We start from the raw sequence: 13166 nt of genomic DNA on the forward strand, positions 1-13166 counted from the left end.
AAAGTAGCATCATCGTTACTTTTGATGGAAGGGTCGCCAAACTTTGCACAATTGGTCAATGTTCCCCAAACAAAGGACAACATGGAAATTAAGAAGCCTTCGGGTAAAGTAAGATTTAGTAAAATAATTAGAGCGACATACCGATATTCAGATGGGTATCCGCGCCGATCCAGACCTATTTGATGGATCGGGTATCGGCCATGCCTGACCGATCCACGTCCCATACTTACTTATTTAGTTTTTGGCAGTCTCTAAAAAGACAGCTCCTATTTCGTGTTAAATCTATTTGTACAACCAATCGTACGACAGCTCTTTCCCATTTTATATGTGTTTTTTTGCGGCATTCAAGTCGAATGCGAACGCTGCCCCTCAGTCTTTTTTGCTACTCAGTGGGTGTGAGTACAGTGACTTCCGCCTGCTGTGACGTCATGCGCATATCTTTCACAGTACGAGGAGTGTAAAATAAGAAGTGACTATCTGGGAGTATTTTACGCTTTTAACAGAAACATTTGCAATCTTTGTAAAATAAAATTTTGAGAGGTGGGAATAGCGTTTAATGGACAATCCCATTTAACAAAGCACACACAACTGTGCAAGACAAGAAAAGCAATGGATGATTTGGTAGTCGCTAACTTGGACTGTTTTGCGAACTCGCAGCAGCTTGTGATACAAGAGGGGCTGCCATCGCAACAACGTGTAACTGAGCAGACGCCAATGGGAGAAAAATTGTGTTAAAATTTTAAGCATTTGCCACTTGTGTATAATTACTTTGAAGATATTCATATTGATCTGCAAAAATGCTTTAAACAAGACAAACAAGGTGGAACAGTACGTTATGTATGTTTGTAGTAGTCTAAATATTTTTTTATACATTTTTTCCATCTGTATTTACTAGCTTAAAAAATTATATATAAAGTGTAACAAAGTAAAAAGAGCTCTTGATTCAGAATCTGTATCGGCAGTTGTGTATCGGATCGGTACTGAAAAAATGTGGATCGGCCCATCCCCAGTGTTGCCAACTATTTTCAATGGAAAGTAGCTAAAGTCTGCTCGAAAAGTCGCCAAATGTAGGGACTTGGAAATTTTTCACCAAATTGTCTTGATTAACTTCACACCTATTTTAATGGAAAGAGATTAAAAAACCATAAATAATGATGCCTCATTTGTCAATATATCTTTAATAGAACCAGAGATATTGAAGATTTAATATGCCTGAAATCGGATTTTTGTTCTAATGTAATTACAATTAGAGCTGCAGAAAAAACTGTGACTACTTAGAACAACTTCGCTCTGCATAGGCGGAGGGCAGCCTGCGCCTCATTCAATAAATGTAAGAAATTGTAAATAGGGTATGGTGCACTTAAACAACCAGAACTTTGCCAATATCTAACCAATCTTAGTGATTTTTGTTGTTGAATGTTGAAATGAAAATTTACTTGGAGTATCTACATTAACTGGCATGATGTTCAACCAATCAGGAGCCAGATCGGTGGTCACGTGACATTGATCCATCCTCCGTACAGCACATAAAATCTTCAATCACATAAGATCTTCAATCATCCAGAAGTGGGCACAGGATTGTATAGTGTGGGCATGCATCAATTGTCATCATAGTTGGCAATTTTCACATTTAGGGTGCAATAAATATGCCTGTGGACAAATAATCGATGCCCCACGATTCTTTCGATTTTTATTTAGTGCGTGAAAGTTACCTTGTTTTCAAATTGTTGTTGCTCCGCGAATACTGAACCGATTTTGATCCGGTAAAAAATAAGAAAATCAAGGATAAATAAATTATTCAAAACGGCGGATATCTCATAAGTTGAATGCAGAGCTAGCCGCGAAAACCGCATATTCGCACCCACCCCGTAGCCACCGCTGAAAAAATGATGACGTCATCACACGGAATATTAGAGTGAGCGACCAAAGCAAGATTTCCAAGTCCCTACCAAATGTCGCTAGATGACGTCATATGTATATTTGCATATTGATGACGTAATTACGTCGTATTTGCATTCTGCGTGTTTTCCATAATCCTTCCTCACGTGTCCAATATAAAACTGTTATCAATTACGTTGCATATTTTCTGTCAGACGACACAACGGAACTTATTAACCAGCAGCTACATCCTCTGTAATGAAATAATTCCGGAATCCGGATTTATAACTGCGTTGGACAAAATCACTACTGTAGGTAAGTTAAAGACAGCATATGTGTTGTGATATTGTCAGTTATATTTACAAGTAAAATGAAAATAGATATAATTTATACCACAGAATGCTTTCCGTCCTTATTTCACGGACGGATTGGGCCGTGGCAACACCGTTTGCACAAGCGCAGCTCATTCACATCTATGTCAGCTGCCGTGCGGTCACGGGAATATGCTGCTCCTTTCTGCCGGAGCTAGCGCTCACTCATCAGAGCAGACACAGGGAGATGAGTAACTGTCCCGGGAAAGCAAGACCTCGCGCTTACAGGATAGTACTGGCGACATTTGGAATGTTGCTAAGGTTTGTCCAAAAGTCGCTAGATTTGTCGCTAGGTGCTTTTTTGAAAAAAAAAAAGTCATCAAGGGGGTCTGAAAAGTCGCTAAGTTGGCAACGCTGCCCATCCCTAAAAATAATATTTTAAAATAGATCTTTTCTTTAAATGGGCATAGGTTTTGCCTTTTAGTATGTAGCCTGGCATTACTCAGCCTACAACTGAGTAACTGTTATGGTGTGTTATGTGTATGTGGTTGGATTGATTAACTCACAGCCTGAGTTTACTGTCTCTTTAAGAGCAGGTAACACAAACTTGTTCTGTATGCACAATCTAGTTTGATTCCTCATAGTGGCAGAGTTGTTTAGGAATAGGTGATTGGGACTGTCCATCATTGGATTCGTACTCACCAGGCTACCGATTGGAAAAAAAGAGGGAGGGGAGAGACACGCGGGCTTCGCGCCAGTTCTGTTAGTCCGGTCGTATCCCGTTTTTATCGACAGGGACATAGTACCTTTTGAGAAAATTCTAAGCCTCATAGTGCTATATACGAATAGATAAAGCACTCCTTTTTGAGAGTTCAATTCAGAGCCGAGTTTGCGCTTTTGGTAACTACGCCACCTCATTACGTTGGCTAGGAGCTAACTAGTATTAGCATTGGGACACCATTTGGTAGATTTTTTTTCTTCCTCCCTTTCCCTTTGTAATGGGGCAATCTATGCGTTTTATTTTGTTCTGGAGTGACGCCCTAATTGTAAATGCAGTAAGCCTAGAAAGCACCGTGCATATGGCATCTACGAGCTGCTCAGATAGCGCCTCCAGCTACCGTGAGACGCTGGAGGTTCCTCTGAGTGGTCAGCGCGGAGGCTATTGCGCCCGGATAGCGCTACCAGGATAAGCCCGTGGTTCCTCCGGCAACGCGGGACAATGAGACCGTTGGACGGAGTGGAGGGAAAAGGGACGTGAGTAACGGAGACTATCCTCATAATAAAGCAGCTACGCATAACGGAAGATCTTTTCTTTTTTTCTTTTCCATTTTGAGTTTTTCAATGCCAGAGAGGAATGGCTGAGTTATCCATTAATTTTGTAAAATAAAGTGTGTAGTGTTCCTATTTAAACAACTTCTGCTGAAGGGTCTCTGTAAACAGATTTATTAAGGGGGCTCAGGACGGTGATAACCAGAGAACCCAGGTCAGCCCATTACGTTAAAGTACGTAGTGAAGGGTTAGAAGTATACCTTAAAACTTCCACAAAGTTAAGAATAAGCTTTAGGTGCCTAAATGTTGAATAATTTGTATTGAATTCATTGGATGTGGTGACATTTTCACGTTAACCGGTTAATTTGACAGAATTATTTTACCTCAATGTCCAAAAACAATAATACAAAATAAAAATACAGACTTTCTTTGTGAATGCTAGCAGTTAATTCAGCAAACTATTGCCATTACTGTATAAATATCAGATGCTGTTAGCGCTCTGCAAAACCAAAGTATATTTTTGTATATCGGTTAACTAGGAAGCTGAAACCTTAAAAATACCATATTTTACGTGTAACTTTGATGGGCCATGAAACCTGTTGAAAAACAAGAGAGATTTTTTATGCTGTTATTGGTTTATCAATTCATCTTCAAACCACTTATGGTTGGGGCCATAATATTGGTCCTGAATGCCTACCTCATAAATGTATGACATCAATGGCCTGTGATCTTTCTTTTAAGTCTCGGAGTCTAAAGCAAGACGGAAGAAGAGACCCCGCTCACCAAGTAAGGATGAAAGACACCCAGTGAAAAGGGGGAGGAGGAACCTGAATTCACAAGTCAGAATTTGTTCCTCTCCATCTACAGCCAAAACCCAGAAGGGCCCCTTTAAAAGTTTGTCATGGGACAGCAAAGTTATTATTGGAGATTGGAACCAGACTGGTGTCATAGGTTAATAATAGCAAATAAAAGTTAAAGAAAGGATCATTTTTACTATTAGTTTTTTAAATGAAACTTACTGTGTATAATAATAATACCTGCAATCTTGGATGTACCCCAGTGTTTTGGTCACGGTAAGCTCCAGGCCCCACCACACTTACTATGGTCGGAGGCCATAATACTGTCCATGAATGTCTATCCATCTATGCATCACATCATAAGTATATGATATTAATTTCCTTTCACCTTTCTTTGAAGTCTCTGAGTCCAAAGTGAGAGGGAGGAAGAGATCCCTCTCACCAGACAAGGATGAGGGACGCCCAGGAAAAAGGGAGAGGAGCAAAAGAACCTACTGCTGGTGTGTATGATAGACCGATTTATGAATGATTGTTGTAATAGTAATAGATTTACAGTAATAACCTATTGTCATGTGGGTTACAGAAGGCCAATAGAGCACAAAGCATTCTTTAATGTAGTATGAGTTTTTTGAGACGGAGCTTATACGAGCAAATTACGTGATATCGTGATTGATGTCGTAACAGTTCGACAACAGTTTCGATGTATTTTTATATTGTGATACTGCGATATTACGTTTTTCATTGCATCCCTAGTAGATATACATTTTTAGTTTGCATTTTGTCACTGAACTACCAAAATATTTGCATGTGTCTCAGTTCAAAACTACACTCTACATCCACATTCAATGCAGTTTATTGTTCAATTACATTGTCAATCTCTCATTGTCTGCAGTACCAAGTGGCCACAATGAATCAGTAGCTGGGAGTGGCATTGGAGATGCCTGGAAGCTTCGTAGCCAGCTCCAGTATGAAGTTACCCAGTAGCTGACACGAAGACAAATGCAATCAGAAGCAGCAGCTTTGGATAGCGCAGGCCACTCTACTCCCAAACCCACCTCCAGTAATTCTAAAGGTTTATATTTGTCTGTCTTTTATATGAGGTGGATAAATTTTCACAGATGATTTATTTTCGATGTGTGACTAATAACTGAACATAACATTAATTGTATAGTCATTTGCTAAACTACTACAGGCATGCGGGTTTGCATATCTGAATCAAAAGGTAAATGAAGGCCCCCAAAAATATGATATTAATGCATTAAAGTTTCTTCTCTGGCTGCTCTGGTTTTAAATAATATCTAATATTTTGTAATTCTGGATGTTACCCTGACTAGCTGCTCAGTATTGATTTGTGTTCCAACTGTTTTTCTCTGTGCTGTAGAACGGCTGGAGGACATTTATACTAAAGGCCTTAATCGGCAGTGGAGTTTATGGGAATGTGTATGCCGGAATCCGGAAGAAAGACGGATTACCAGTAAGATATATCTCACATTAGGTCTCAACAAGCATATACATATGATATGTACAGTCTTTATGGACTCCATGTTCTTAGAAGTGCATTTGTATTTATGTGAGTTTGGTTTGGTTCTGTGCAAAATTCTCTCTATAAAAATAATCTCTAATCTTCCCAGGTTGCAATCAAAGAAATGAGGAAAGATGATGGGGAAGAGGTAGACATAGTAAGTAGCATGTAGGGCGACACACTAACATTTAAAAGGGGATAAGTGTCTTTTCTGCTCCCGGCATTGCCTCTTATCTGCTTCAACAACCCCACAGCCTGCACTTGGGGGGAAGATGCCCAAGGAGGTGGCCTTGATGATGCAGCTGAGCATCCCACCAACCTGCCCCTACATAATTCAAGTTAAGTGGTTTGACGGTCCAGAAAACCATTTCATAGTTATGGAGAGACCCGAACCATGTCTGGACCTGAATCGCTACAGCATTGACTGTGGTGGTTACGTTAGTGAGGAGCTCGCACAGCTGGTCCTTCTACAGCTGCTGCTGGCTGCGTTTTACTGCGAAGAGAGGGGCATCCAACATGGAGACATCTCTGCCCAAAATCTCCTCATCCAGAGTGGTTCTCTGCTGGTGAAACTAATAGATTTTGGATGTGGGGGTTTTCAAAAAGGCCTTGGGTTAGTGAAAAAAAGATGTTTATTATACAGAAATATCACTCCTTTATACTCTGTTTGCTTTCTGTAAAATAGTGAGATGTAAAGTGAGTTTATCAGTGTCTGTGGCATCTTCACGCTCTCATCTCATTCACTTTTTCTGATTTATAGGAGCAGCACTGCATCAGGCCCTGGACTTTGATGCCATGTACACCGTCATGCGCATCGGCACAATGTTGTTGCGTGTGGTCTGTGGAACACTACCAGTTCGGAGCCGAGAAACTGGCTCTCTGCAGTTCCCCAGAGCAGTCTCAGAAGGTTAGTGTCAGCAATGTCACACTGATCATGCCTGATGAGAGAGCCCTCTCACTTTAAATAATATCCCAACTCCAACATCTGTTTTCAGAATTTAAAAATTTAATGAATTGGTTCATCAGATGAGACCGAACGAAGCGTCCCACTCTGGAGCAGATTGCTTCCCATCCTTGGCTCCAGAAGGGCTGGCAGTCGGTCTTGGGCAAGACCTAGGTAATAATAAACTCTTCACTTTGTCATATGGCCGGCCTCAAAGCAAAATGCACATTATAAAAGCCATTCTGGAACTGACAAGTTGATGTTGTTGGGTAGATCTGACAAACTCAGCACAGACCTGATGGAAATGCTCAAAGACTTATATTGCCCACCTCTTATCTTTTACACTATGGAACAACTTCCCTGTCTCTTCTATCAGTACCAATGCTGGAAAAGGGAACGGGTGGAACAGGGGTTCAAGATCTCATTTCTAATACTCAGACATCTCAGGTTCTTCACAGTACATCGTCTTGCATCTGCTAAAACACCAATTTACGTAGTGTTTTTTTGTTCAGTGTTAATGCATCACATTTTCCCTTTTACAGGCGAATAGAAGAGCTTGCTCTGGGATCAACAAGCTGCAATAAACGTTTTCTTGTCAGGCACATTGCGATCCTTCCGCTTCTTCTTTCTGCATGCGGTTTTGGTCGGCGCTGGGGACGGATCAGGCTGTTCCGCCAGTGAGGCATAAGGCAGCCCACAGTCCAGGACTACTCACCTGAGCATAGCCTCGACCACTCAGCTCAGCTGCAGGAGGGGGAAATTTTTTCTAATATTTCCCTCAAAAGATCAGTGATGGTTAGTGCTGCAATGGTATGGCATTCCCTAGGCCCACTACTTTAGATGCATATGTCATTGCCAAGGATTACCAAACCATTCTGGAGCACTGTGTTCACCCAGTGGTTCAAACATTGTACCTTGAAGCTAGTGACGTGTATCAGGATGACAATGCATCGATACGTACAGCAAGACTGGTGACAGAGTGGTTTGATGAACGTGAAAGTGAAGTTGAACATCTCTCATGTCCTACACAGTCAGCAGATCTCAATATTGCTCAGGCACTTTGGGATGTTTTGGAGGAGCGAGTTAGGAAATGTTTTCCTCCACCAGCATCACGTAGTGACCTGGCCGCTGTTCTGCAAGAGGAATGGCTCAAAATCCCTCTTCAGTATAGTACTTGTATCTGTCCTTCCCAAGACAAATTAATGCTGTATTGGCTACTAATGTGGGCAGTGGTGGCTTAATGGTTAGGGTAGAGCACTTGTAATTGAAAGATTACCGGCAAGACACCACTGAGGTACCCTGAGCAAGGTACTACCCCCAAGGACTGCTCCTATGGCGCTGAAATAGTTGCCCCCTGCTATGTCACATGTGGGTTAAATGCAGAGGACCCATTTCGTTGTGTGCTGTGGTGTGTCAACAATGACAATCACTAAATTCTAAAAGAATGCCGTACATAACACTAATAAATTATTGTGGTTTAAAACCAAGTGTTTCAGTTCCATTGTCTAACCCCTGTAGATATCACATTTTCTTACACATAGGAACACCTAGAGGGTACATTATTTCATCTGCTTTTCTCGCATGTAGAGGAAACTGCATTCTGCAGTATATGAAAAAAAACAAACTAAATCTAACCTGGAATGGCGTTACTGCAATCATCTCACTGGGCATCTGCCAGTCATCAAAAGCAGATTCGCGTGCGGGGGTGCACTTCCCCATTTCGTTGTTCGGTGATGCTACACGGACCGGGGCAAATGCAAACATAAGGTCAGCTACGAGCACAAACATTGCCATCACACCACCTCAGCAGCAACCTAGTGCGACTGACTAGCACCACAGCGGTTGCAGCAGACAGACAGCAGGCCTTACTGTCACCAACGTCGGCTCTCAGAGCTGAAGTTCTCTGGTGCCTGAACACCGCAGTTAGCCGTCATTCGTACAATTCGAATGAGGGTATTGGGGAACTATTCGGAAGCCTGTTCACTGATTCCGATATAGCTAAAAGTTTCGCATGTGGCAAGGATAAGACTGCATATGTCGGTGAGGCTCTGAACTAGTTCAGCTGGAGTTTGTTGTGGCCATGGGGTGTCAATAAGAACACTTAGGACAGGGCACGGCAGATGCTTGCTCTTTAGTGAGGATGTATTAACTTCTGAACAACTGCTGGATCTGTGTGGTCTGAAACAAACAATATAAATACTTAAAGGGACTTTCTCCAGTAAAGCCTACAGCCTATGTGTCATGCCCTGCTCGTCGGCTCCTCCTGTGTGCCACGCCCCCTAATTACCCACGTGTGATTTCCTGATCGTGCCCAGTCGTGTCTTGTTTCCTGCTGCCTTGTTTCATGTATTTAAGTTCCTGATTTGTACTAACCCGTGTCTGTCATTGATGTTACCCAGCGTTTGTCCGTGCCTGTTGCCAGTAAAAACCCTGTTTCCCGAACCTTGCCTGTGTGCCTGCTTCCGCTCGCTCGCCTCTCTGCCCGCTCACCAGGCGATCGCGAGCCGTCCCGTGACACTATGCACTAACAATAACAAATAATAACACTAAAGGTTCATGCTACAGTATTTATAGAAGGGATACAGAGTACATATAAAAGATTCAGGTATAATACAACAGCAGAATCACACATTACCAACAAATAACAGAGTCATAACGTAAACTTTACTGCAGCTTACGACCTAACGCAATTACTATTCTACAATCTTTGTGGCCTAAAATACCGTGGCCAGGGTGTGAAAAATAGTGAGTGAGTTGACAACTTGGAAACATACGGTTTTTGTTTCATCTAAATTGATTTGTATACAGTTTTTATACAGTTGTTTAAAAACGAACATCAATTGACCAATAAACTACGTCTATTTATACAACATTTCATAAAACACTGCAGTTGAAAACTTCATCTTTACGATTTCAGGGCAGAACAGCCACTCTGTTAGGAACATTACGGCTTTTAGGTTGAGGGGGTTAGATATGCTGCTGTTATGAACACTGATGTCACATTAGCGCATACAAGAGGGCTGCATATGCTGAAGTATGTCTTGCTTGGAGGTTAAAGGATTTTGGCGTTTCTTAGTTTTATGGGAAATGAGCAGTTGTGCCTTTCACCATGCATTAAGGTGTGTGCGTGCGTGTGTGTGTTTGTGTGTGTGTGTGTGTGTATATATATATATATATATATATATATATATATATATATATATATATATATATATATATATGTGTGTGTGTGTGTGTGTGTGTGTGTGTGTGTGTGTGTGTGTGTGTGTGTGCGTAACCAAATTATTCATTTTAATGAGCATAATTACAAAAAATCGGTTTATTTAGAATAACACCACCTCATACTGTGTTAATGGAAGATTCACACAAGGCAGACAAACCGGTTACATAGACTGTATAAGAACAGAGGACGACCGAAGCTTTGAAAAAAATAAAATGCTTTATTTTTATAAATATAGACTGTTGCATAATCATACTGTTGACTTATCGCGGTGTGACCGGTACAATACGAATCCATATTGTGCTTTGCGCGTGAGACACGGAGCTGCTGCTGCGTATCTGCGCGGTTACCCACACCGCCCGCGTGGCGGCTACAGCAAGGTGCTGCGCTAATTTTCTAATGAAAATGGCAATCAATAATAAAATGTTGGATTTAGAAAAGTCCGAAAAGACCGTAAAGGTTTAACCAGCGAGTCACGTTATTTTGCTTACTCTCCTTCATAGCAAGATCGCAGCTATTAATAGAATATTAGGGGAAGCGCAGTAATTTTCAGGTGACCTCCTTCAATATTACAATGACCACAAACATATACAGGGATTATTACTATTATGGTCGTTTTTCTATAATGTATCCGATTCCAAACCTTTATGGGACTCACCATTATGAAAGGTATACTCACGGTAGAAAGACGACGCTTGCAGTAGCAGCACCGCGGCAGCAAAACGGGCGGTGTGGATAAACGCGCGGACCCACGTCACAACAGTTGCGTTCGGGGTTTGGAGGGGGTTGCAGGTTACTCTAGGGTGGTGTATTAGTTCGAAATTAGCCCCCCCCCAACTCTGGCTTGGAAAGTTTTACCGGGCAAATAGTGGAATGGTATTGATTTTTAAAACACCGTAAAATACTATACACACTGTGGTATAATATCTGGATGGTATGACTATATAAAACGACAGATAGGACACCAGAGATATGACCCCCGGGGTGTCTACATTTGGCTAATGCTGCCGATGATATATCAATAAATAAGCATGCAATGTAAAAGTGGGGTTTAGAGCAGGTAGTTTTCAAATCACAACACTTGTTTCCCTGTCCTAAAAATCACACACACACACACACACACACACACACACACATATATATATATATATATATATATATATATATATATATATATATATATATATATATATATATATATACAGATATGCTGTAGGCATTGTAAAATAAGGTTTTATCGGTTTGCATTGAATTATTTCTAATACATTTTTACATGCTTGCAAGTTTCAATTTTTCGACCAATCAGCAAACGGTATTTTGACAGCACATCGGGAGTTTATGACGTAGTTGCGTTCTAGAATTTTGCTTTGCAGTACGCATTGCATGTTGATAATTTCCGAGTTTACATTCAAATCTGCACAATACTTGGCTGGGTGTCAATTCCGAGTGGAGCTTTTTGGAATACTCGAAGTACACTATGGAAATCAACAAGTCTTCAGGTGAGCTAAGATTTAATGACATAAAATATTAAAATAGATCCATTCTTTAAATGAATACAAATTTTGCCCTTCAGTGTGTCTTAAAACTTCCTCAAAGAACCTTTAGGTACCTAAATGTTGAATAATCTCTGTTGAATTCATTGGATGTGGTGATATTTTCATGTCACAGTTTCTTTGTATTAAAAGTTGTGTAATATAACACCAGATGGAACAGCATCGCGCAAATTTCACTTATTCAAAGTCAATGGCAGCTAAAACTGGCAAAGTGCTCCCATTGGCATTCAAAGGTCTGCCATCATTTACTGGTTAGTGATGTCATCTGACAAATGTCATTTCCATTCTGTGATATCACAAAAAACATTATAAAGTAGGACCTTTTTAAAAGTAGTATCATCGTCACTTTTGATGGAAGGGTCGCCAAACTCTGCACAATTGCTCAATGTCCCCCAAACAAAGGACAACATGGAAATTAAGAAGCCTTCGGGTAAAGTAAGATTTAGTAGAATAATTAGAGCGACATACCGATATTCGGATGGGTATCCGCGCCGATCCAGACCTATTTGACGGATCGGGTATCGGCCACGCGTGACTGATCCACGTCCTCTACTTACTTATTTAGTTTTTGGCAATATTTAAAAAGATAACTCATATTTCATGTTAAATCTATTTGTACAATTAATCGTACAACAGCTTTTTCCCATTTTATATGTGTTTTTCTGCGGCATTCAAATCGAACGCTAACGCTGCCCCTCAGTCTTTTTTGCTACTCAGTCGGTGTGAGTACAGTGACTTCCGCCTGCTGTGACGTCATGCGCATACGCTTCACAGTACACGGAGTGTGAAATAAGAAGTGACTATTTGGGAGTATTTTACGCTTTTAACAGAAACGAGTAGCACAGTGATTTGCAATCTTTGTAAAATTAAGTTTTGAGAGGTGGGAATAGCGATTAATGGACAATCCCACGTAACAAAGCACACGCAACTGTGAGACAAATAAAAGTAATGGCTGATTTGGGAGTCGCTAACTTGGACTGTTTTGCGAACTCGCTGCAGCTTGTGATACAAGAGGGGCTGCCATCGTAACAAAGTGTAACTGAGATGACGCCAATGGGAGAATAGTTGTGTTAATATTTTGAACTACAAATGCCTCAAAAACGCTTAAAACAAGACGTACAAATGAGGTGGAACAGTACGTTATGTATGTTTGTAGCAGCCTATTTAAATATTTTTTGTCATACATTTTTTTCTATCTGTATTTACTCCCTTAAAAAAATTATATATAAAGTATGACAAAGTAAAAAGAGCTCTTGAATCAGAATTTGTATCGGTATCGGCAGTTGTGTGTCGGAATCGGGTCGGAACTGAAAAAATGTGGATCAGCCCATCCCTAAAAATAATCCCTAAAAATAATATTTAAAAATAGATCCTTTCTTTAAATGAGCGTAAGTTTTGCCTTTCAGTATATGTAGCCTGACATTACTCAGCATTATCTTAAAACTTCCTCAAAGTTAAGAATAACCTTTAGGAACCTAAATGTCGAATAAAATTAGTGTTGAATTCATTGGTGACATTTTCATGTTAATTTGACATGTTAACCGGTTAATTTGACAGAGAATTATTTTACCTCAATATGCAAAAACAATAATACAAAATAAAAATACAGACTTTCTTTGTGAATGCTAGCAGTTAATTCAGCAAACTATTGCCATTACTGTATAAATATCAGA

At 40.5% G+C, this 13166-nt stretch overlaps 1 protein-coding gene and 1 long non-coding RNA gene across 6 annotated transcripts in view; one reads left to right on the plus strand and one right to left on the minus strand.

Moving 5' to 3' along the window:
* The window catches only part of LOC125704957 (uncharacterized), a 31275-nt gene extending 25618 nt beyond the window's left edge, over window positions 1-5657 (minus strand). For both annotated transcript variants that reach the window (XR_007381303.1, XR_007381304.1), the window contains exon 1: window positions 5311-5657. This is a non-coding gene — a long non-coding RNA (uncharacterized LOC125704957). The remainder of the gene's footprint in view (window positions 1-5310) is intronic.
* The window catches only part of LOC125704955 (serine/threonine-protein kinase pim-3-like), a 64762-nt gene that overhangs the window by 46805 nt on the left and 4791 nt on the right, over window positions 1-13166 (plus strand). For 2 of the 4 annotated variants that reach the window (XM_048971137.1, XM_048971138.1), the window contains exon 1: window positions 11305-11439. In XM_048971137.1, the coding sequence (XP_048827094.1) occupies window positions 11418-11439 (22 nt within the window). In that variant the 5' untranslated portion in view covers window positions 11305-11417. Of the gene's footprint in view, window positions 1-3378; window positions 3444-4199; window positions 4245-4655; window positions 4756-11304; window positions 11440-13166 lie in introns of those variants that run through there. The other 2 variants (XM_048971140.1, XM_048971139.1) reach the window with 2 other exon arrangements.

The sequence above is a fragment of the Brienomyrus brachyistius genome, chromosome 12 (genome assembly GCF_023856365.1).
Source record: "Brienomyrus brachyistius isolate T26 chromosome 12, BBRACH_0.4, whole genome shotgun sequence".
Classification (NCBI taxonomy): Eukaryota; Metazoa; Chordata; class Actinopteri; order Osteoglossiformes; family Mormyridae; genus Brienomyrus; species Brienomyrus brachyistius.